The sequence below is a fragment of the Silurus aristotelis genome (genome assembly GCF_946808225.1).
Source record: "Silurus aristotelis genome assembly, chromosome: 9".
In the NCBI taxonomy this organism is placed as follows: domain Eukaryota; kingdom Metazoa; phylum Chordata; class Actinopteri; order Siluriformes; family Siluridae; genus Silurus; species Silurus aristotelis.
In genome coordinates, this window is record NC_139582.1 from 20602518 (window position 1) to 20628138 (window position 25621).

General features: G+C 39.6%; 1 protein-coding gene across 1 annotated transcript in view; it reads left to right on the forward strand.

Annotated features, from left to right (window-relative positions):
• Positions 1-25621, forward strand: part of ush2a (Usher syndrome 2A (autosomal recessive, mild)) — a 232051-nt gene that overhangs the window by 109194 nt on the left and 97236 nt on the right. The window contains exons 34-40 of the mRNA XM_083551252.1: positions 5409-5571; positions 6205-6352; positions 8688-8839; positions 9315-9477; positions 13757-13945; positions 20140-20287; positions 21171-21316. Coding sequence (XP_083407378.1) covers positions 5409-5571; positions 6205-6352; positions 8688-8839; positions 9315-9477; positions 13757-13945; positions 20140-20287; positions 21171-21316 — 1109 coding nt within the window. The remainder of the gene's footprint in view (positions 1-5408; positions 5572-6204; positions 6353-8687; positions 8840-9314; positions 9478-13756; positions 13946-20139; positions 20288-21170; positions 21317-25621) is intronic.

The following is a 25621-nucleotide window of genomic DNA, read 5'->3' on the forward strand; positions in this document are numbered from 1 at the left end:
TTTTTACGAAAGCCTCAGATTCCTGTTCGTAACTGATAGGAGTTGAACCTGTGGACTTTCGCTTCCTTAGCCCATCTGTCTGAACGTGTAACAGCGACATGGGTTCTGTGATGCGTTTCTGCCCATCAGGATTGTATTGTGTGTAACTCAACTCAAAATTAAGTTACTGCGACCTTTCTGTCGCCATGTCTTACCAGTGTTAACAAGGTGTTTGGGACAGTATAAAATGTTTGCTCTACATAAAAATATGAACAAACCCCCACTAAGCCCCCACTAAACCCCCACTAAGATCGCACGTATGATGTGAACATTAACTGTAGCTCTAACTGTAGCTGTACTGCTGCCACGTCATTGGATTGTTGCATGACTGTGTAGGTGTATAAGTGTTCCTATTAAAGTGGCCATATATGCAAACCTCCCATGATACAATACTACAGGGAATATTTCACTACACCTTATTATTCAGCACCTTTGATATATAATTAAGAACCTCAGCAGGAGGTGTTCTGCACAACTGTACAGCTTAATGTTCAAGACAGAAGTGATCACCTTTTGAATAAAAATACATTTTAGCACAGAACAGCACAGTAGTGAAGTAAGAGTATGTCCTCAAGAGTCTTAAAAGATTCATGGAGGGGTCATGGACAAGTTTTGGTAGAGTCATGGTACAGACTTGGAGTGATCCTAAAAGAGTCCCTCAGAATCCGGTGGAGGCTTAAAGAAATCTTAGAGAAGTTATAGAAGAGTCATTGGCAGACTCATGAAGGAGTCATGGATTATTGGTGTAGTTTTGGAGCAGGCATGGATGATTGTTGTTGGAGTCTTGCAGGAATCTTAAAGGAGTCCCACAGATGTGTTGGTAAAAATTTGGTGGAATCTAAAAGGAGTCATAGAGGAGTCTTTTAGGGACATTTGGTGGAGTCTTATAAAAGTCATAAAAGAGTCATGAAGGAGTCATTGATGAATGTTGGTGGAGTCATGGTGGAGTTTTGTTGAAGTCCTACAGGGATCTTGGACGAGATTTACAGGAGTCATGGATGAGTCTTGAAGGAGTCTTAGAGGAGTCAGGGAGAAGTTTAAATAGTTTTGAGAATTAATCATGAGATACTGTTGATAGGAATATATTTCCAGGGACTGATTTATAAATTGAACATTTATATTTGTAATAAATGTATTTCTGTAAAGCTGCTTTGGGACAATGTCCATTGTTAAAGAACTACAAAAATGAAAAAGAACTTAAAGAAGTCTCAAATAAATATTAGAGGAGCCTTAAAAAAAAACTTAAATCATAAAATCTTAGAACTTTTGGAATAGTCTTAAGGGAGTTTTGTAGGAGTCCTGAAAAAGTCATAGATAAATCAATGTGGGTCTTAAAAACTTTTGGAGAAGTCTTAGATGAGTCTAGGAGGAATCATGGAGAAGTCTTGGGGGAGTCCTTTTCTTGTCCCGGTAGGCTTTTCATGCTGACATGTAGAGGTAGAACAATATATCAAACTTAAACAAAAACGTAGACATTTTTAACAAATTGATAAAAAAGAAAACAAAAGGTGTATCTATCTATCTATCTATCTATCTATCTATCTATCTATCTATCTATCTATCTATCTATCTATCTATCTATCTATCTATCTATCTATATATATATATATATATATATATATATAAAAAAAATTTTTTATTTTTGTTTTGTTTTGTTTTGTTCAATGCAGTTCATTTTTATTAATATATGTGACATAACAGTTGAAATTTTTTTTAATACATTTTCTGCTTGGTTACATAATATATCAAATAATATTTGTAATAAAATATATAGAAATTTAATACAATAAATGTAATTAAGGCAATGCATGTTTTTATTATATTGATTAGACAAATTGGCAAAAATGACATCAATGTAACAAAATATATCAAATGTATGTCATTTTTGCCAATTTGTCTAATAAATGTTTTTACTTATTTAAGCATATTTAAACAAATGTCTTTATTTCTTCCATCCTTTATTCAGTCAATCTCTCAATATGCAGATTTGTCAGGAATTTCTCCTTTTTAAAGAAATATTTGAAGCTGGAAAAAACACACAAAAGAATCCACTAACATGAGCGAAAACCAGGAAGTGGCGGCGATTTCGCTTATGCGCAAAACAACGCGCTACAAATCGTATTTAAGTATCGTTACGTTTTCATTCCCCCAGGCTTGTTGTGTATGTTTCAAATTTTAATTAAAAAGAAATGCTCTTAAAGTGTGATAAATAAATACCGTATTTGCGGTATGAGATGGTGGTGAAGGTGGAAAGGTCAGATTAACTGATTTTCCCAGTATATTTTGTCAAGTTTAAGGAGTTGTCCAAGCTCATGGAGGGTGCATTAATCAACTGAGTGTTCTCCATATAATCATAAAGTGCACAGTGGCCCGTCCGTCACTCAGCACATCAGCTCCTTGTCCTTGTCGTCTATGGCCAGCCTAGAACAGCCGACTTGGAACGAGAGCCTTGATTTAGTGGTGTACCTACAAGTTGCCTGTCATTGGACTGTATGAAAATCCCTGAGCATGACCTTCTTCTCTGCTGCTTAGCATGCTCGGTATTCTCTTGCATTTGACCCATCGAGAGGGACAGAGGGAGGCTCAGTTCGTCGGACGCTTTTTTTCCACGCCACACTTCCACCTTGGCCTTTAGCAATCTGTGTGAAAGCCATTAGAGCTTCATCTTTAGCCTCCATTCCTCCATCACTTAAGAACTAGCTGGACGTGGATGAAAAGAGACTGCGAGAGAGCACAAAGAATAGAAGCACAACAGGGCGGCAATCTCGGGCCCACTTTGTTTTTTAGCGTCGGAGAGAGGGCTAGCTGGGTTGACGGCAGTTATTTTTTCTTCAAGAAAATGCCATCACTTTACTCGAGCGATCACAGGGCCGAGAGAAAAATGCATATCCTCGAGAACACACTCAAATTCCTCTCCGATCCACCATTTAACTCTGCCCTCGCTAATGTAGTAACCTCTCAGACCAGTTCCCATCCAATAATCCTCCTCTCTACCCTGTGAAATAAAGCAGGGTGGAAGGGGGGCCCCCCTCCTTCCTCACATTAACGGTGGTCGGAAGCTTGTGATGTCCATATGCCATTTATGAAAAAGATATAGGTATATGACTCAATTTGTCCCATCGCCCGTATTCATAACCTGGTTATGGTCCTGCTATGTAATGAAAACAGTGCTTTGGAGAAGAGCGTGGCATATTTATTGTTCCTATCGACCGGAAAACTGGCTAGCACTTTATTTTTCCAGGGGAGATTCCGAGTTAAAAGACAAGACAAGAGAAGAGAAGAGAAGAGAAGAGAAGAGAAGAGAAGAGAAGAGAAGAGAAGAGAAGAGAAGAGAAGAGGATAGAAAAGCGAATCCGCACTGTCATTTGACATTCTAGATGATATCTCTCACGCTAGCTTTTTAGTTTTTTTTCTTCACTCAGGGTCTAATTGTGGATACAGTGCCTTTGCAAGGTATTGCCTTGTTAGCAGAATTGTAATAGCACAGGGTGAAGGATCATACGTGTTCAATACTCTTTTGTTGTGTTGCGATTTGCCTGTGAGAAAGGTCCCGGGTTGCAAGAGATGCACAAACCCAGAATCAGCAAAAAAACGCATTCCCCCCCGAATGCTTCCTTTCCTACGTTCTATTATATCTGTCACTTTTTACATGATAGTTCATTACCTCTACCTAACGACGTTTTCTCCAATTCTAGATCGCAATCGGCTTTTTTCGAAATCCTCAGTTTTTTACCGCCGATATTTTCGGAGGGGGTATAAATCACAGGCCCGATCGATTTATCGGGTCCGCGATCGAGCGCCGTAATAGCCGTTGTCATTTGTCATTTAAAATGCAATTTAATTGATGCCGTAAAACGAAATTAATCACAATAATGAATAGGGATACCTGCGGGTGTGTTTGATCCTGGTAGGCTGGAGAAACCCTTGAGAGGCATGTGCTAATTTCACAGTGCTTGAAAAAGAACTCGAACGTCCCCTATGCATCATCTAAACTCACATTATGGCTCGGGACAACTTTCTGTGCTACATTATTGTAGGTCTCACAGCTTCGGAGGAAAGCGTGTTTCCCTTTGAATTACGCCAGGACAAATACACTAGATGTAGTTACAGGATGACCTTACCCGTCTCGTGGAGAAATTGATGAAGGGATATATATCAAGAGATCATTATAAATATGCCAGAAATGTTTTTTTCCTTTTTTTACCATATTTCATTTTGAGCAGAACACTGAACAACTTTTTCCCACCTTCGACTAGACAGAAAATTAAGTAACAATTATTAACAAGTACTAGTTTGAGAAAATGTAGCAAAAAAAAAAGAAAAAGGTCTCTTGACAGAATCGGTTTGTTTTATTTTTATTGCAACTTTCTCCTCACATGGTTTTTTTTCTTCTTCTTTTTCCTCCTGGCCTTGGTCTCTTGGATCTCTAAGCAGATAGCGGTGTCCTCTGTTCTAAATTTAGCTCAGAGAAAGTCAAGTGGCAGTCTGAAACGCTAACCCACCAGACACTTCCCTATTTTTGTCTGTGCATCCTTGGCCAGGGTTATTGCAGTAGAGGCTGTCTGGACTCCACACGCTCCACTGAAATCTTGAACTTCATCTAATGGTGCCCAGGTTAACACTGTGCCTGAGGAGGCATTACTCTCTGTCTGGCAACCACTGACTGCTAATTGATGCCACTCCTGACTGGTAATAACAGTGACTACTTGGTGATGCCACTAACTGCTTCTGACTTCTTTCTGACACTTCTGATTTCTCTGTGACATTTCTGACTGCTCTATAACACCACTGACTGCTCTGTGACACTTCTGATGGCTCTGTAACACCCCTTACTGCCCTGTGACATTTCTGACTGCTCTGAAACACCACTGACTGCTCTGTGACACTTCTGATGGCTCTGTAACGCCACTTACTGCCCTGTGACATTTCTGACTGCTGTGTAACACAACTGACAGTTTTTGACACCACTGACTGCTCTGTCACATTTATGACTTCTCTGTAACACCACCGACTGCTCTAGGAGACTTCTGAATGTGATGTGTTGTAACACCACTGACAGCTCTGTGACACCACTGACTGCCCTCTAATCCCACTGACTGCTCTGTAACACTACTCACTGCTCTGTAACATTTCAGACGGCACTGTCGCACCGCTCACTGTTCTGTGGCACATCTGACTGTAATGTAACACCACTGACTGCTCTGTGACACCACTGACTACTCTGTGACCCCACTGATTGCTCTTTGGCACTTTTGACTGCTCTCTAACAAAACTGATAGCTCATTGACTCCACTGACACTCTGTGACACAATTGATTATATAAGACCTGCTTTTTTTTCCTTCTTTTTTTCCTTCTGCATATTCCTCAGGTGGTCACCCCCTCTCGAGGCTAACGGACAGCTTTTGTTCTACATGCTGTATCAGGCCCTTTCTACAGAGGAACCAATTGTGGTGTACAACAGCTCTCAGCTCTTTGAGGATCACACATTGCGAAACCTTGTCCCTGGAAGTACCTACTTGTTCCAGATTGCTGTAAGTACTACTCCCTATTATTTAAGTTAATATAATATTATTAATGTACTTGTGATATATTAAATAAATGTATGCCCCTATTTGACATTTTCTAATTCCAAAAGTATGTGGACACTTGCCTATCACACACATGCTTTCTGTATATGAGCCCTTCTCACACTGCTCTTACGTTCAGAGCACACAGATGTCTCAAATGCCTTTATATGCTGTAGCATTAATATATTATATGAACCGGATCTAAGAGGCCATGATGACATGATGATGTTTCAAAGCGAGCTCCACGAAGACATTGTTTGCTCAGGATGGAGATGAAGAACTGTCCTATACTGAACCTAAACCTAAAAACTGATTGCACAGCAGGGCTTCTCGCTTGACATCAGTGCTCCTGTGGTTGAATGAGGAGGGGAAAAAAAATCCCCACATCGACACTTTCGAAATCGAATAAAAAACATTCCAATTTTGGAATAAGAAACTTAGCAAGGACATATTTAGATATAATACCTTTAAATTGCCTTTTTTTATTTCACATTAACAAACATAATTGTAGTCACATTTCCAAAACAAAACAAAAATCAAAATGAAGCCAAAAATGCAAACGTCCAGGGTGGGACAACATTTTCTGACTTTTCACAGGCTTGCACAGCAGGCGGCTGCACTCTCAGTGCCCCCAGCAGTACCCAAACCGACGAGAGTTCTCCAGAAGACGTGCCGGCTCCCAGCGTCGTCCACGTTTCTCCACATTCAATAAACCTGACCTGGGGACCTCCACTAAAGCCCAATGGTAGGGGTGCTTGCTGAAATAATTATTATATTTTTTTCTTATACACTGCGTTTTTTCTAATCAAATAAGACGTCATACTCTGTCTATATTACAGTATTATATATTATATTATTATATGAAAAAAAAATCACCAACATATGTACAACGTGTGTTTAGTTTTACACTAGTAAGAGCATCTTTATTCTCTCCTAATATTAGCTAATTTCATCACTAATTCAAAAAATTCGCATCACATCCAAGAATGTGTCTGGTCAGAAGTAATCTTTAAAAATGCCATTAAAAGGCAGCATGTATTAGAAATGTACTGATATCAGATCAATGCAGTGTCTTATGAAAATTATAATAATACAACCGAAGAGGCAATTCCGATGTTTACCCCTGTATTATTTAACAGCCCTGTTATTGTAAGTGGTGCTCAGATAAAACCCAGCAGTGCGTGGGGTCTGAGCTCGTCCGTGGTACGAGGTGACGAGGGGTGTTTCACATTTTTGATGATGAGCCAGCACCCCCAAACGACAAGCAGGAATAGAGGACGGACGCCTTGGCATGAGAGAGAGCTGGACAGAGAGGGAAAGACTGAGAAAGAGCGAGGGAGAGGGAGTGTGGCATTTTAAGTGGGTAAAAAGTGCTCCCTTTTGACTGATGCTGTGAACTGCAGCTTCAACAGTCCAGGCACAAACACAAGCTTTCTACTCACTCGCGCTTCCTGCAGCGTGAGAGCGACGCTTCAGTGCCGCTTCAGTGCTCAACCCTTTGACCTTTGTGTAATCCTGATGAGATCTAATTATACTGCTTTCTACAGTATATGTTTCTATATTATAACTATCCGGTGCAGTGTTTTTGAAAGGAAAAATATAAATTACGAAATTATTTGTATGTATAAAAAAAAATAATAATAATAATAATAATATTACATTTTATTAGTATAGAAATAGTGGCATAAATACTGTATTACTTTTTTTTAATCTATACCACTTTATCTATACCACTTATATATATATATATATATTCACGAATTGATTGGTCAACTGAAAGTGGCTCAATTACTATATTATTATAAGTTTAAGTCTTATATTTTGTTTATTTATTGTATGTATTAATAAATTATACATATAAGTATAAATATAATAATTAATAATTTGTTGTATATATATATATATATATATATATATATATATATATATATATATATATATATATATATATATATATATATATATATATATAAATATATATATTGGAAAGAGAGCTATATTAATAAATAAATAAATGATGTAAGTACTAAGTGATGTAATTATAATGATTATACTCTTCTCCAGCTCTAGTTTAGTCTTTTAGTTGTTACAAATGTGTAGACATTTTATTAATAACTTGTCCATAATTCTCTGCATATACTGCAAGGGGTTTTCAAGGCCGGATTATTCCACTGTGTGCAGTCACAGAGAAATTTACTTCATTTGCAGATTTAGAATTTTGAATAAAATGATTAATTAAACCTATTGATTCTTTTATGGAATAAAATGTTGATTTACGGTTTAATGATTTGTTTAACAGCTCAGATTAGTGTTTATTTTAGGGTAGCTTTCTAAAATCATTGTCTATTAATATATCTATATTTCTGTATATAAAATACAAATATTAGTCGGGTTGTACAGTATATTGTTCAATGGTGATTTAGGTTTGATTGCATGTGAATTGTAGGATTAAAAAATGATTTTAAAATAGGATAAAATACAAAGTTTATTTATAAATGATTTTCTTTTCTTCACATTTGCTTGTGATGATTTGAGAAAATCAGTTCATATTAGAATATTTTCAGACTGAATATCGAAGAATATATGAAGCTATAATTTTCTGCAAAAAAAAAAAAAAAAAAAAAAATCAAATAGAAAAGTTCAGATTTAGGCGAATGATCCGATATGACTCTATCCAATATGACTGGGATGTGTATAACAGCCACACATGGCTTTCTGTCCTGCTCTTACTGACCCCAAGTGACTTTGCAACAAACAGTCTAAGGGGAAGCTGTAAATAGGGCAATAGCATTAAAAGGCTCTCTGTCCATGTTTAACAGCCCTCCCTGACTAATAGCTGCCTTTAACATTAAGCTTTATACAAAATGGCCAGGGCACGGGGAAAGCAGGAAGTATTACTGAACAAATTGGACATGTTTTTTCCCTAAGAATTTGTACTCATTCTGCATGAAAGTATGTGTGATTGTTTGACTGTACAGTTACTATTCTATAATGCACCCACGCATTTCCATTGGCATGTGTTTTTATAAATTTCATCTCTTATTTCGGTCGATGTTTTCTGTTTTGTCTGTCCGGAGCAGGTGTGATCAACAGCTATGGCGTCTGGATGGACGGCGTACTGAGGCAGAACTCCTCCCATACGAGCTTCGCGGCGGTCGGCCTTTCCCCCTGGAGTTTACACAGCTTCCGTGTTCAGGCGTGTACGGCGCAGGGCTGCGCGCTCGGTCCGTCGGTGAGGGCCCCGTCCCATTTACATTATGCTAAATACCCGAACGTGTCAGATGGCAGCTCGACATCATAAAGGTGATCGATTTGCTCGGTTCAATAAAGCACCTTCTGCTCGCGCTTGACATTTGGTGTAAATGCCACTCTGGGCTGGTTAATGCATTGATGGGCCAGATTTGGGCATTTTTCCAATATGGGCGCAATATTTAGGCAAATGGCTGTTTTTGCCAATGCAGCAAAACCCACAGTGGGGGCTGTGGGAGTAGAGGGGGAACCGGGTGCTTTGTCAAGTACAAAAATGCGTTTGAGCTGAAGGGAATATTTTCAGGAAGGGCATTTTAATATGTTTTTTAAACATATTAAATATGTTTTTAAATTGTACAATAGTTTGGAGAGTTCAACCTTAAATAAGAACCAGTGTGAACAAGAGGGTTTTCAAGAGAGATTCGTTCTGTCCGTGTTTTTTTATCTTTTTCTTTTAGACGGAGGTGCGGACTTTAGAAATGCCCCCCGTTGGCAACATTCTTCTGGAAATCCTCCCTGAGAGCTCACAATCAGTTTGGGTAAAATGGGAAGCGCCAGGCAAAGCCAACGGCAACCTTACTTACTCGATCCTCTTTACCGGAACCTTCTACCAGGTGGCAGGTAAATCGCAGACCTCTTTCGGTTCCCCATCGCTCTGAATAAATATAGGCCCCCTCCTAAACTCCCCCACCCACCCTTGCCCCAACCTCTCTCGCCTCTGATCTCCCATATTGACTCCAGTTATTTTCCCTATGATTGTTTACACACAGTATGCAAAAAGGGCAGTGAACCCTAGCACAGGGCCCGCATGCCGTAATAGCCGTAAATGAATTGTTGTCATTGGCCATTTCTCTCGGGCCGGCTGCTGGGAGGCAGGGAGAAGCTCCCCGCCCTTGGCGGGATAAAAGTGGACAGGTTCGTTAAAGAGAGTGTGATGGCACACTCAGAACGAATCAACCCCAGCACTCACTTCACCTTTTTTCGAACCGCCTCGAGATAAACGTTCATAGTCGTCTATTGGGAAGTGCGCACACTCTCACACACTCTCCTCCACACACACACACACACACACACACAGATACATCGCACTTTCTTCATATGCCCAACAATCAAGTGTACGTTATTTTGTATATTCATTTATCCATTCATTTTTATATTCAGCTTCAATCTTGGTAAGGTCACGAGACGCTCATTTAGAATCTGGGCCTGAGACTGCAATTCCGCCAGCATTAACACGATTGAACTGAGGACCCTGGAGCCGTAAGGTGACACCGCTACCTGCTGTTCCACCATGCACCACACTCGCTTTATTTATCATTTAGATCTGTCCGATTTTCCCTTTATATACTATATACAAGTGTGTGAGTGGCCTTTGTGTTATAGCAGTTTTCATCCTCTTTTTAAATTCCCAGGAACCGTCAGATTCTCACTTGCACCTAATTCATGCAAATACCTGCCTTTTCGATCCATTTAGAAGAAAGGCCTGAGCCACATATTGTCTTTTTGATGCATATTTTACATCAACTGTTCACACACAATCTTACGATGCTGCCCTGAGATTCCTGCCTTTGTCTGTGTGTATTACGTGCTCGTGTCTCTGATCATCACTTCACTGTATAGCATTTGTTTATCATCAGCAAATTATACATGTTTGCTATCAGCAAATCAACCAGGAATTGCAGTTGATGCTGATCCTCCTACACTGGCATCTAATTAAGCTGAGCTCGCCAGATATATAATATTTGGTTCGCTTACAAGGCATTCAATCAGCTTTGATAGACAGTCTTTTGAATTATAGCCATTTCCTGTATAAGCATTTAGCTTTTGTTGAGTTTCTTGTTGTTGTTGTTGTTGTTGTTGTTGTTGTTGTTGTTACGTCAAAAAGGAAGTTTGCTGCATAGACTGTGTATTGCCTGTTTTGTTAAAGGTCACATTTTTACACTTCCAAGCATTAAAAGGTTGCATTTTGCCCCAGAGTTTTGAACATTATATAAGAAAAAGGCACGCAAGCATATGCGGCTTATACCTGATACTACAAATAATGTTTTTTCTTCACTTTAATTCTAAAGTTGGGAAATTTAAAATGCTCCGATAACAGAGGCGGAACGTATCGAATTTTGTTTGTGTTTCTGTAATCGGATAGTTTTTTTAATTAGTTTTTAAAATCTGTAATATTGGTATAATACTGATGGATGGGCGGAGAACCAACGCACTAAACTCATAAGAAAGAAAGATGGCGATGGACAAAACAGACGCCAATAATGCAGACTCGGCTGAAAAACGAAATTCCGTCGAATCGAACGTTGTTCAATGCGTGCGCTCACTGTCTGAGTTATGAATGTGAATTTGCGATTTCTCTCATTATTGTAAATGACATTATAACAGGGATTTTATTTTTGTCTGCGCATCCCTTTTTTTCAGTTTTACTTGGTAGTTTTTTGTTATTGCACTTTAATTTGTTTAATTTGTTTAAAAAAAAATAAATAAATAAAAATAAAGGGGTTTGATAAGTTCTTTTTAAAAAAAATTAAGAATCCTCCACCCCACCCCTGCTGGTAAAAAATAAATACAATTAAAAATTACAAAAATGTATTAATTAGATACTTTTTACTTTTACATGAGTAGATTTTTAGATCTGTAACTTGGACTTGAGTAAAATTTTTATTTAAGTAACAGTACTTACTTGAGTAGAATATTTTATTAAGCTTTCCACCTCTATCCAATGGTAAATTAGCCATTTTCATGGCGTTAGGAGCAGTCGGCATTTACATTTACGGCATTTAGCAGACGTCCTTGTCCAGAGTGACGTACAAAAGTGCTTTGAGTCTCTATCAATGAATAAATCTACACTGGTACGCCAGATTACGAACTTAATAAAAATGAATTAAGATAAATCAGACTACAACTCTGTTAAGAGGATTTTTTTTTTTGTCTGAAAGACAAAGCAAACCAGTAAAAGTGCTAGTTTAAGTGTTTCAGAAAAGGTTCTTCACCTGTCTTCACCTGTCGCGGTACCAGAACAGAGAAGTGCAGACAGTTTGTTAAAAAGAGTTCCAGAGTTTTAGAAAGAAATTATAAGTTGTTGATGTCCGATTGATCCAGAGCAGGTTCCCTTAAGATAGGAATAACCCTCGCTCGTTTGAAGGCCAGATGCTAAGGGCTTGTTGATGATCGTGGTGATGAACAGCAGGTCTTTTGAGATGGTCTGAAGCATAGGTGAAATTCTTTCTTCGCATGTCCCAGCGATTTTAGAAAGCTAAGGTCAGAGTGCAGGGTCAGCAATGACACAGCAATGACACAGCTTTTCCAAGTACTCCAGAGTGGCATCTTGGCGATCCTGTAGTTTGAACCCCTGACATATTTGCTGACACTTCGAGTGTAAATGTAAGGCAGTTATATGCAATGCAAGAATGAAGAGGATTTGAAGTTCTGAGGTAACAAGCCGAGATCATGATGTGCAGGAGCATTTATTGAGAAACGGGTGTTGTTTAAGCTGGAAAATGATTTGAATGAATGAATGAAAGAGACTCGAATACGTACACACGTGCGTGAATCTGGTGTGATGTCGATGTGGTGTGATGTCTCTTGAGCAGCATGCGATCCAGCAGGAGAGAGAAGCCTGAAGTTTACTAATCTTTCCCTGTGGATTGTTTGAGAATTTACCGGCCGGTGGCTGGCCGTCACAAGGAAACGTCGATCAGTAATGACCCCCTCTACATGTTAGTATTGCCATAAAGCCAGCTTTTTATGTCAGAGATATCGGAGTGGGAGCTATTACACATGACAGGGCTAAGCAAGGGACTGCGGACCGAGGCTAGCATTATTAAATATTGACTAGCGCTGTGATTTATGTAGAGCTAGAGGGGGAAAAAGACTTTTTAACCGTGATATATTCTTTAGTTGCCAAACGCTTCCATTTATCTTCGACCGGGAATAAAGCGCATGTCGGCTACTACAATTCTTTCAACATTTTCAAGATTCGACAGTTTGTATTGTCAGGTAAACAGGAAACCTTGTTACGGCATACAATAGAATTCATGCTCAAAAGAATGCAAATCCTCAAAACAGCCTGTAGCATAAATTTTAAGTAAAGAAAAAATGTAAAATTTACAAAGTTTTACAAAGGATTAAACTAATACGTCAAACACTTTGGGCGCCATCTTTGATTTCCTTCTTGGTGGTGAGGAAACAAGAACTCGCCTATTGAAGCCTATCGAAATGTTTAATAAATAACAAATAAAAGTTTTTTTGTTTTTTTTTAAGTGTTTTTTAGAGTTTTAACAGTATAGCAAATAATATACTTGATAAAATATTAATGCTGAATTATTTAATGCAACATTATTAACATGCTATTATTTTTAATGTTATTATTATTATTATTATTATTATTATTATTATTATTATTATGTAGGCAATTATTAATATTTATAAATATTAAGCAGTCTTAATATTTGAAACATGAGCAATATTAATATAAATCGGTTTATCGATTTAAAAAAGAATTTCAATATAATCATAGATTTAATATAAAATGAATATTATTAGCAAACATTTATTCATTATAAACACAAATCACAATGATTATCATACTTTATTCGAGTTTATTAATAATGCCATTAGTTTGTATCATTTTTATTCATTTTTCAGTGTCTCATTGTGTTTAATGAACTCAGAACTGCATTCAGTTGCTTGTTTTACTTCCACTGTAGTGTGCTTTACAAATGAGTCTGCAATTTCCACTTGATGTGTGATTTTTATCTATGAGGATGGTAATTTTGTTGAGCAAACACCAAGAGAAATTAATTTTAAATGTATATGATGAATATATAATGTTATTTGAAAATCTTTTCGGAGTTTGTCAGCACATGTACCATTCAGCAGCACTTGGGGTGTGTTGCAGGAAAGAACTCGAGTGAAACCGAAGAGCCGGTCAATGAAACGCGAGAGCTGTTCAGCACGGAAACAGCAGGAAGCTGGGTGTCTGTAGGACGTCTGCGTCCCTTCTCCAACTACAGCGTACGAGTGAAAGGCTGCAACACTCAGGGCTGTGTAGAGAGCGCCTCCATCAGCATCTCACTCCCTCCGGCAGGTTCGTGCACTACAACTGTTTTGTTAGATCGAGTTGAGCTTTATTGTCATATGTGGAGACATAGAAAGGAAGAAAATGTCGTGTTTTGAAGGACCAAGTTGCTGCATACATATCTAATCATATATGAACAGATGTAAGCACAAAGACCATACAGAGGTGTATTAATTAACATATAAATCAAGATGTATTTACATATTTGTGTATATATCTGTAGGTATCTAACCTACATACTGTATATATGTAAGGTACATAATAGGTTATATGTATATATAGGATTTATATATATAGACACTAAATGAACAAAAGTATTGGGACACCTGACTTTCCCAGCCATATGTGGATCTTTCACAATCTGTTATCGCAAAGCTGAAGACGCACAATTACATATGGTGGCGATGAAGGTATGCTTTGCATGGTTTGAAGTGAAATATCTCCTGCTTTAGAGTTCTGACCTCAACCCTTATTGATCACCTTTGGGAGGAATTGGAATGCTGACTGCACCCCAGGCCTTTTTTACCTCACCTACATCAGTACCTGAGGTTAATAACACTCTTGATCTCCACAAGCACACTCCAAAATCTAGTGGAACATCTTCCCAGAAGAGTGGAGGGAATTATAAGAGCAAATTGGGACTAAATGTGGAATGCAATGCTCGAAAAAAAACAAATACCATACTCTTTATATTCAGTATAAACATGAGCATTCTGTCACTAAATCAATACACTTGAACACTTCTTATGTAACATGGCGTGTGGTGGATTTCTACAGCCTGACCGCTCGGTCGCTTCTCTGGGCTCGAGACAACGTGAGGTTTTTAATCACTCAGAAACAAGATCTCACCAGCAGGCCAGCATCGAAGCCACTTATGCTGCCTGACAGAGAACAATACCTGCTGCTGGTGATCTAAAAGACCAGCCTTGTCCGCTCTAGTAGTAGATCTCTCTCTCTCTCACACACATGCACACACACACACACACACACAAAGCCATGCAAGACAAGCCCCAGCATTGGAAGTTTATTACTGTGCTTAAGAATCGCACTTTCCCACTGTTAAATTGTTGTTGATTTTAATTATGACTCTTATGGCCCTGGAATGTTCTCTTTTATGACCTTCTTATGGCAAATAAAAGGTAACAAGTCATTGGTTAAATAGGGCTCATGCTTCCTTTTTTTAATGGAGTGGGAACTTATTACGCTGATTTACACACAGGGTGGGTGCTGGGAAGCGTGCGCCAAGCACTGGGTTATACGTGGCTAAATTAGCCATAGGGTGATAAAGAAGGAAGTGCTTTCTTTCCCATTGAAGCGGCTTGGCCCGAAGAGAGAAAAAAGAGAATAATAATCAATGGGGAAGAATGGGGAAGGAAATGAAGTTCGTGTTTGGACCCGCCTTTTCTCTTGCTTCTTGTTAGGGGAAAGGACCTCTTTATATTTTTTTTCCACTAGGAGATTTTTTCTTCACATACTATATAAGACGACTCTTTATTATACCAATTTGATCGGTCTTTTGAATTTTTTTTCCTGCAGCCCAGATGTCTAGGAGACTTCCAGCCAGGCAATGTGTATGATAATCCTCCGCTCCTAATAGCGATCAAAGCTAAAGCAGTGGCATTCAAACACCAAATGGGCCTCATAACCACGTCTGCAATTGTTCCTAATCCTGAATACAACTCGAATAAGCACCAAAGAGGACCCCTTTCATCTGTCTATACGCAGCCATGTCTCTCTGCTCTATGCCATTATGCCGTCCCTCAGATCCTGCTGGCTTCCACAAAAGACGCCATTTTTTCCTCATAGGGAAGGTGTAAATATTTGGGGATCAGGGACCGCCTTTTCTTTTCGATTCATCAGAACGCTTCGACTTTACACGCTTTATGGATCCAGAAATTGCGTGTTCGTGTCTGTGCCAGCCTCGGAAAGCAAGGCCTCGAGTCGCAGCACGGCTTCGGCGAACGCCAGTCGAAGAGCAAAGTTGAAGTTCTGCAAGGGAGCGGAAAGAAAAAAAAAATTTTCAAGTTCAAAACAAAGACACGACGAAGTATAAATTTTAAATACCACACGTTTCCCTCCGCACTGCTCAGCCAGATCTTTAGGCTTCTTGTAGCTGAACTGAAGCCTTGTCTCCAATTGTCCTTGTTATATCAAAGAACAGAAGGCAGAGGAAGCGAAGAGATCCAGAGAAAACATAAAAGTGCATAGTTTAAAATGATTAGTGACACTTTTGATATACCTGAGGAAGGCGTGAGCCGAAACAAAGGGGAAACTCCATGCCGACTGTTTGATGAAATAAGTCTGGAAGGAATTAACTCTTTTGTCAACTGGTTGTCTTTGTTCAGTCCGAGCTCTCGTTATATCTCTTCCTCTATCTCTGTTTCTCTCTTGTTCTCTCTCTCTCTCTCTCTTTCTCGGTTTCATCTGCTTCTTCCTTTTTGTCTGTTTCACTTGTTTTATTTTTTTTTCCTCGTATTTGCTCGTTCTCGGACACAGAAAGGTATGTGCTTTTTAAACATCGGATTCCACGTTTAGTCCCAATTTGCACTTATAGTTTCCTCCATTTTTTGGAAAAATGTTGATTTTCGAGTGTGCTTCTGGAGATTTGTGCTCATATAGACACAAGGGTGTTAGTAAAGTCAGGTACTGATATAGGTGAGGTGAGGTGGTCTGGGGTGCAGTCAGTGTTCCAAATACTCCCAACAGTGTTCAGTAGGGTTGAGATCAGAGCTCTTTAGCAGGAGATCTTCCACTACAACCCATGCAAAGCATATCTTCATGGAGTTGCTTTATGCACAGGGGCATTGTCATGCTGGAACAGGTTTGGGGCTCCTAGTTCAAGTGAAGGGAAAAATGTCATGCGACTGCATCCAAAGACACTCTGTACAATTGTGTGTCTTCAGCTTTGCGATAACAGTTTGGGAAAGAATCGCATATGCCTGGGAAAGTCAGGAGCCCCAATACTTTTGTCCATATAGTGTATGTCCTTATGCAAGCGCATTTGTAAGAGGAGATGATGTACTCTGACCCAGCAGGGTTCCGTTAGCAGTGGAACAGGATGCGGGCTTGCAATTCTGTGCCGGTCCATATGCTCATCATCATCATTACGTTTATGGCCACTTGGCCACTTAATCCTAACAGGGCTCTAGCAGCAAAGGCAGATGGGGGAAAAGTGCGGAATGGCTTCAAATGCCGACGTCCATCCAGGAAAGCTCATCCGCTTGCTCCAATTAGAGCTTGCATCCCAGCGCCCAGAGCGTTTCAAGCCTTCTACGAGCACTAGTGCATTATGAAAATTGTAGCTTGGCAGTGAACACGAGCCGGGCCAGAGTGAGTGATGGGGCTCACCCCTTTCCAACCGGCCCCAATTCTTATATGGCGGCATATGGGAACGTTACATTGTGTTTCTTTCCATTCTTCTTTTCGTTCCTCCTGTCAACACGCATGAGGGATGGCCTCGGCACGCTTTTGAACGTCCCTCAAAGAAAGTGTTTACTGATATCATTGGCAGGGCCCTTGCTCATCAATCAGCGCATTAGTACATTTTCCCTCAGAATATTAGTTGATCTCATTCCACTCGTCGCTCTTTTTGCTCAGGGGGGGATTGCAAGCCTCTGGAGATTTCGCCTTTGTAACAGATGCCCTCGTCGACCTTTTTTTGTTTTTCCGACGTTTGGTATTCCACGGAGGCCCTTTTGTTTGGGCATGCACAAAATGACTTAAGTAATCAACAGTTATTGAGTGCTTGTGGTCGCATGAGAGGGATGTTGATTGAGAATGAGCCTTTACTTACGACGAGAGCCTCACTCCTTCGCCTCAAGTGGTGTATTATCGAAACAAACGCTGACTGGATTGCTCCTCGAAACAGATGACCAGGCCTGGAGTCCTTACCAAACAGTCCGTGCAGGCAGCAGCTTCGCCTTGTTTTCCTTCCAAATCGATGTCCTCAGATCTTCCCGCAATTTGTTTAAACGGCGTCAGAATCGCGCCCAGAAAGTGCACTTGAAAAGCATAACCGTAGCGTCTTGCATTATGCATCAGCATTAAGGGTTGCTTCAGTGTTGGGATGCTTAAAAAAAATTTACGAGGAGGAAAATGTAATACAAATTTACCCATTTTGTTCAACTAAATATTGAGAAATATTTGTAAAAGATTTATTATGAGTGATATTATGGCTTATTTTAGTAAAACTCAAGCTTGTAACTGAGTCTATTCATTTCTGTTTAATTGGGTAATTGTGCTTATGTAAAACAACAAAGTATATCATACTTTTGAAGTTACACACAAAACAGAGGTCCCCAAACTACGGACCACGCCCACATTTGAAACGACTCTCTAAACCAGCGATCCCCAACCTTTTTTGCGTCACGGACCGGTTTAATGTCAGACAATTTTTTCACGGACCAGACTTTAAGGTGTGGCAGATAAATACAACAAAATAAAATGATACAACCGGCATAAAAACTGGTATTTTCTAAATATGATAATAAACATGAATCCACTGTGTTGTTTTTTGTTCATTTTGCTCGCTTGGGGGTTTTAATTTAGCGGTTATGTATTATGTGTTAGCGGCCGAAGCAGCCCCTTTAAGAAGGTAGCAGATGGAGGTAAGACATGTGATCGAGGCATCTTGATATGCATTAAGAGTGAGTCATAGACAGATGTGGTGGTGAGAATTCGGTAATTTTCCAAAATAAAACATCGTTCAGTATCAGATAATAAATAAAACGGAAATAATGAAGGTTATGTATTCTTTCTTATTTATTCTTTAAATTGACCCATGAACCGGTGCCAGTCTGCAGCTTGGGGGGTGGGGGACCACTGCTCTAAACAATGCCAAAAACATACTTTAAAAATTTTATTTTAAAAGTTTTACACACATCATATCCGTATTTCATAATAAGGGTTGGCTTTTTCCCTTATTAATAAATTTCCCTTATTAAGAAAAATCGAGGCACCGATAGTTGATTGCTGGAAAGACTATAAGGCTTATAGTCTGCTATCATTTCGAGAGCGGCCTCTAGGGGTGAATGACGGTACGTGCTGTTTGTTTTTTACACGTGAGACTGCACACTGCACGGAGAGTGCTATATTAAATTACTTATTTATAATTTATAATAATTATATTTATTAATGAATATACTCATAATTATTGTCTTTACCACATTTTCATGATTATAAACTGTTTTTTTTTTTTTTTGTTGATAAAGTACAGTACTAATTTATATGGAGTGTTTTGTTTGTTTGTTTATTATCGTGTATCCACTTTAAAAACTAAGAGATAAATAATTGGTTATTGGCAAAGTACAATCCAACCCAACTATTGTTGTTGGTAATTTATTAGTCGACCTCTAGTTTCTAACATAGCCTAATTATGTGTTAGATTCACCCACCAAACATATGCATAAGTAAGTAAATGTTTTGATTTCAATAGCAATGAATATGAAAAAATGCCATTATGATAGTAATATTCATTCATTCATTCATTTTCTCCCGCTTATCCGTAATTCGGGTCGCGGGGGCAGCAGTCTAAGCAGGCCCCCGCCTTCGACTGCTGCCCAATCCTCACAACACCGTCCCTCACGGTCCCTCCTGCAGGTGGTGAGCCCACGGGAAGGCGGCCCCACGTCACTCCGACGTCACGGACCTTGATATTTCCCTCGTAAGGGACCCCCGGAGCATAGAGGGTTAAGGGCCTTGCTCAAGGGCCCAAGAGTGGCAGCCTGGCGATACCGGGGCTTGAACCCCAGACCTTCCGATCGGCAACCCAGCGCCTTAACCGCTGGAGCTACCACTCCCCCATGATGATAATAGTGATGATAATGATGATAGTAATAATGCTCTTTTAATAGGCTGTATATCTCTTGAAAATGAATTTGTCTGGACGCTACATAAAAAAATTACAGATACATTTTACACATAAATGTAATTTTTTTGTTACATAATAAAGAAAGAAAAAAGTATGTGGTCCCCACAGAAAAAAAGTTTGGGGACCCCTGATATAGAAGCTGTCATTCGAAAAATAATTCCGGTTTGTGCTTGTGATTAGAATTGATTCACTGCTTTACTTTTACATCCTGCTCCATTACATCACTATTAACACTACCGCTCTAGAGCATATGCTTACCTGGCCTTGGCCTTCATCGGTCTCGCTAATTTTTTTCCCCCTCTTCCTGTGTCTCTCTTTGTCCTGATGCCCTCAGCTCCAGATGGCCTCTTGCCCCCGAGGCTGGCAGCTGCCACCTCTACCTCTCTGCAAGTGGCATGGCTCAGTCCCTTCCGCCCCAATGCTCCTGGGACACTGCGCTATCAGCTGCAGATGAAAAACCCGGCCACCCAACACGTCCTGCAGTGAGTCTCCACATCCAGCAGCTCCACTGCACACGCTAATATGTCGCCTACACACACTTTTACACCGGCTGCACATGTAGGTCACTGTCCACGTGGAGGCACCTGGCTTAGTTAATAATCATTTGGAGAATTCTTGGGTGTGCATTTTATAAATAATTTCTTAAAATACGCAGCTTTTAATCATCAGGATCCTGTATCTATAGTCCAAGCGCTGTCCGTAGTCCTGAAACGATTTAAAACCCGTAAAACTCCACACAAAAGAGAAATTTATATCATAATCCAATTGTAAGTTTCCATCTTATAGCAAGGAGACCCAGGGGCTGAAATGGAAAGCGGCTAACTTCATCTGCTATGTATGCATTACATGCTCCTTGACAACAAATTGCTATTTAATCAGAGATGGGGGGGGGAATTCTCATTCTGTTGTAATAAATAAATGACTAGATCCATGTATTATATATCAGCCTCATTTCCTGCCATTCTGTTCAAATGTATTTCATTGTTCAGGTGATTTTTTTTTTTTCTACTACTTTTTTTTTATTATAGTCCTATAGTCAATTTAATAGCAAATCCGACTGAAAATTGGCGCCGTTCAAAAACCGGCGTGAAAACAAACGAGAGTCATGAAGCATTTAATAAACGATGCGTATGGACGTGTTTTAGACAGAAAACTGCTTTTATATATAGAAAGACGGTATGCTTATATCTGATTTCATGTCTCAGGCATGGAAAAGGAGGAATGAATGAAATTTGATCAGAAAAGTAAAAAAAGGAAAAAGTTTACATGTCAAATCGGAACTCAGTACATGTGGTTCACGTTTATTGATATGTTAAACTTGCAGTGATGTACTCTGTGTGTATGTGTGTGGGGGGTGGTTTACAGAGTGGTGGATAATGAGATGGAAACGGTGTTCACTCACTTGGTGGAGGATTTGGAACCATACACAGAGTACCAGTTCAGATTGCTGGTGTCTAACCACTATGGAGAAGCTGGCAGTTCCTGGGTGTCTTTCCATACTGCTCAAGACCGTGAGTCTCTTTTTCTCTTTCTTTTTCTCTCTATCTCTCTGCCTCTTTCTTTCTCTCTCACACTTGCAGCAGTAGTAATACCCATAATACAAGTACATGCTCATCATAGATGCTTATAATGTATAGTGCAGAAGCAGAATGAACAGCAGGTATGTGTGTGTCTGTGTGTGTGTGTACCGAAGCTAAGGCCGCGTGCGTCTGCTAGATGACCTACTTGGTGTCATTGTGAACTGATTACTGTAATGGAATCATATTAGAGTTTGTAACAGACACTCTTTGCTGAGTTATAAATTAATTAAACTTTACTCTATTATCACATGCATTCTAATTAAAGAGCTACTATTTGCATACGGTCCAAATACCCTGCATTACGGACCATCACCTCTTCATTGCCATGCGCATTATGCTAAACCACCTCTCCACTACTGTATCTCTCTTCTGTTCTCGCTGCCTCGACTGCTCACGTACAAAAAAAAAGTTGCGTAGACGAGTAAAAACGTCAATTACAAAGCAAATGCAATGATTTGCGAATGTTACAAATCGAGGTTTTGTTCACGATAGAGCATGGAAAAGATATCAGTTGTTGAAATTCAGGAAATTTGCTATTTTCAGGGAAAAATAAGGTCCTTTTGAATTCGATGGCTACAACATGACTCAAAAAACGAAGTCGTTTTCAGGGCACGTTTCAGCAAGACGATGCTTAACCACATACTGCATCTATTACAAAAGCATTGCTTTGAAGTGGAAGGGTCCACGTGCTAAACTGGTTTGCTCGCAGTGTGGACCTTTCACTATATGAAAACTTTGGGTGCATCATGAAATAAAAAATATGACAAAGAAGACCCAGGACTGATAAGCAGCTAGAACCCTGTATCAGACATAAATGGGCCAACATTCGCTTCACAAAACGTGTCTCCAACCGGTCTCCTCAGTTCCCAGACATACATGAATCGTTGTTAAAAATCTGTTGTTTGTAGTAACAACTACTTCTCTCAGTGAAAACTTGTTAAAAAACAGTAATAATAATAAAACATTGTAGGACCAAATTACAGGAACGTATACACATTACGGTTCCTATACCGTACATTTCCAGTGTAAAACAAGTTTTAAATAAAAGCACACATAATGAAAAAGGCACTATAAATTCAATGTTGGAAAGAACTGAAGAGATTTGTCAAACTAATGACCACATATGATCAAAAGAGAGGAAAGGACGGGCAAGGTAACATCATAGGAGAAGACCGCATGTCTAATTTTGTGTGGGGGGGTTCCTCTCAGCAGCAATAACTTTTCTTGTCTCTAATTTAGAAATACCCCCAGAGAGATTTCCCTTCTGTTCTCCTCGATGCAATGTTGAAAGCACTCAGGTGAAGGCTGCACTGGCCTACATTTCTACACCATAGTGCTAATCACAAATAATTACAACAGCTAAATTTTTTTTTCCATGTAACGTATCATGTAACATGGATCATGTTTCATCGCGGTGCGTGTCACGGCTTCCGTAAACCGAATGCGGTTTGACGGAAAGTTTCCTAGTGAGGACGTACGAGCGTTTTACGTATTCAGAAGGTTCTCTCGAGTCTGGTTTTATCATTCCATTAAAATTTGATACCCGTCGTTTTAATGCAATTCCAAGTGTGAATTTTTACTCCTTTGACTCGACAGCCCATCCTGTGAACATAAACTTTCGCATGCAGGCTTCCCCGTCACACTTTTGCGCATTTACTGTACATAATGCAAAAATACTGTACATTTTGAACGCTGATGTTATAAAACGCATAGGTTTTATCAGGCGCAGAATATTTTGTGTTTGGTATTTGTTCAAATCTAGCACCAGATGTGCAACGGACTGGAAAGACCCTTCACATGAGTAATGCTGGACATTTCTTTTGTACTAAAGTCAAAAGAAAATGACTAAAATTACAAAGTGAAAAAAACCACACTTATTATTTGAATTTATTTTATTTAATTTTTTCGTACAAATTACAGATAATTTTTTTTTTTATCCAGAGCCACTTACAGCTTGGTGGTGCCGGGATTTGAACTCACAACTCCCTGATCAGGCTTTCAGTAATGGTCTACTATGAGACACTAATATGAGATGACGGAAGCCGTTGCAGTACACTTACCCTCTACTACCACGGTGCTTGATTCCTTTTTTTAATTTTATTCGTCTCTTATAGCCACCCTAACCTTCCCAGCGATCCCGCCGTCCCAAAGACATCTACACTGTTAAAAAAAATAAATCAATAAATAAAATAAACCTTCTTTTCTTCCCTTCCCCCAACCCCCCAGCCTCTTTTTCTTTCATGCCTTGTCAATTGATTGTGTTATTATTATGCTAACCAAATCCTTATAAAAGTAATTTAAAGCTTGGTGGCCCGCGCTTTTGTTTCCCCGTCCCGCTGTCCCAGGAAAGACCCGGCTTAAGTATCCCAGACGTCTTGCCGACGCGCTGCCGGAGCCGGCCTGCCGTTATTGCACGGCGTTCTCGCCAGGCGCCCCCCCAAGAGCAGTAAAGCATCGATAAAATCAAAAGCACCTGCATCTTAAATGAAATTTCAATTGAAAAACTTAACAGCCCTTCAAATTGCGAAATTTAACACAGCCCAGTAAAGCTTAAATAACACTTTGCCTCTACAGACTGAGGTGAGACGAGGCGAAGCGAGGCTAGAGAGCGAGCAGAGGAGGCTCTGATCGGGGTGAAGGGAGCGAAGGAGGGGGTCTGTGTTCAAGGTGACTTGATTGTCTCATGTGGTAAAATTATTAACAATTAAGGAATTTCACCAGAGGGACGCAATGGATTTGCCAGCGCAGGTACTTTTTGTAAGCAGTGGTAAAGGGGAGGGAGGGGGATGATATGACGGGGGGACTTTTTCAGTATTCATGGAAGCCCTCGAACCTTTGTGGTAATTGAATCAGTTAGAGTGCTGAGTGGAGCAAGCATAAAAACCTGTTAACCCAAAGGTCAGATCTGTGCATTGTTTATTTATCAGGACGTTCGAGGCGGAAGGGTGGGTTGGGGTATTTTTCAGGGGGCAGAATGTACAATCGTGACTCCCCCCCCCCCCCCCCCCTTCTCAACACCAGCGTCTCTGCAGACACCTCAGTATGTGCTAGATGAATGAGTAGCTTTTTTCGTTTTTTGGTCATCTAGCTTGTTAGATTTCCTTTTCGGATCTCTTTTACAGGATCCTAACTAATAGAAAAGGTGCGTGCCCATTTTCACACACGTTTTGTAGGACTTTCCTTAAAAAAAGTAAATCATAATCTGTTTGACCTTTAAACATCTCATATGCGCTTAATTTTGAGCTTAGTTCTGTTTTTATGCTACCTTCAGTATACAGTAAACAGTATGGAGCTCTGGGGCCTAGAAAAGCTCATTCCGTGTACTCAGGTGGGACAAGGTGGTAATGGGGAGGTGGAATTGGGCCATCTGTGGGGAGACATCAGCAGCCCAGCATGCATGAGAGAGCGAGAGCCAGTCACCTTGATCAAGCGCGCCCTTGCTGCCTCGCCATTACCACTGCTACTGTGGGACGTAAATGTAGGAGGAAAAACATTACCTGCAAATGAGCTTTCATAGGGCCTAAATATCAATCAGACACCCGAGGCTAGAGAGTCAGGTGGAGAGGACGCTCGTGAGGCAGCGCACTGTAACCTTTTAATTTTAGGTATTCAGCTTTTCCTGTGAGGAAATTTTTTTAGATTTTTATAGAATGCAACTTAAAACTTTTTCTGAAAGTGTTAAGCGTGATAGTCTTTTGTTTTATGTAAAAGTGTATAATGAGTACTTTAGAGTTTCGAGAAATGCTTTCTTCGAATTCAGTCTGCATATAAAAGTATAATTCCAGATTTTTATGTGAAGTTTTTAGAGAAAATTTACTTTTTTTATGCTTTTATGTTACATCCTGATAATACAAACTTTAAAATAGATTCTTCTTATTAATCTACATGCAGTACCCCATAATGATCCCATAATTTTAGAAATGTCTTTCAATTAAAAAAAATAATTATTTAAAGTGTTGAAGAGAATGAAGTGCCTTTGGCAGCAATTCCATCCTTGTCTTTTTGGGTATGACACAGCAAGCATTCCACATCTGGATTAGGAGATTTTCTGACATTTTTTTTTGCAAATCTTCTCAAGCTCTGTCAGGAACAATTTTGATTGTTGACTGTACTTGATTTCTGTACTTTGCTCCTTTCGGCTTTCCCTCAACCCTGGCCAGTTGCCCAGTCCCTGCTAGAGAAAAAGACCCCACAACATGATGCTGCCACCATCATGCTTCACTGATGTTATTGTTC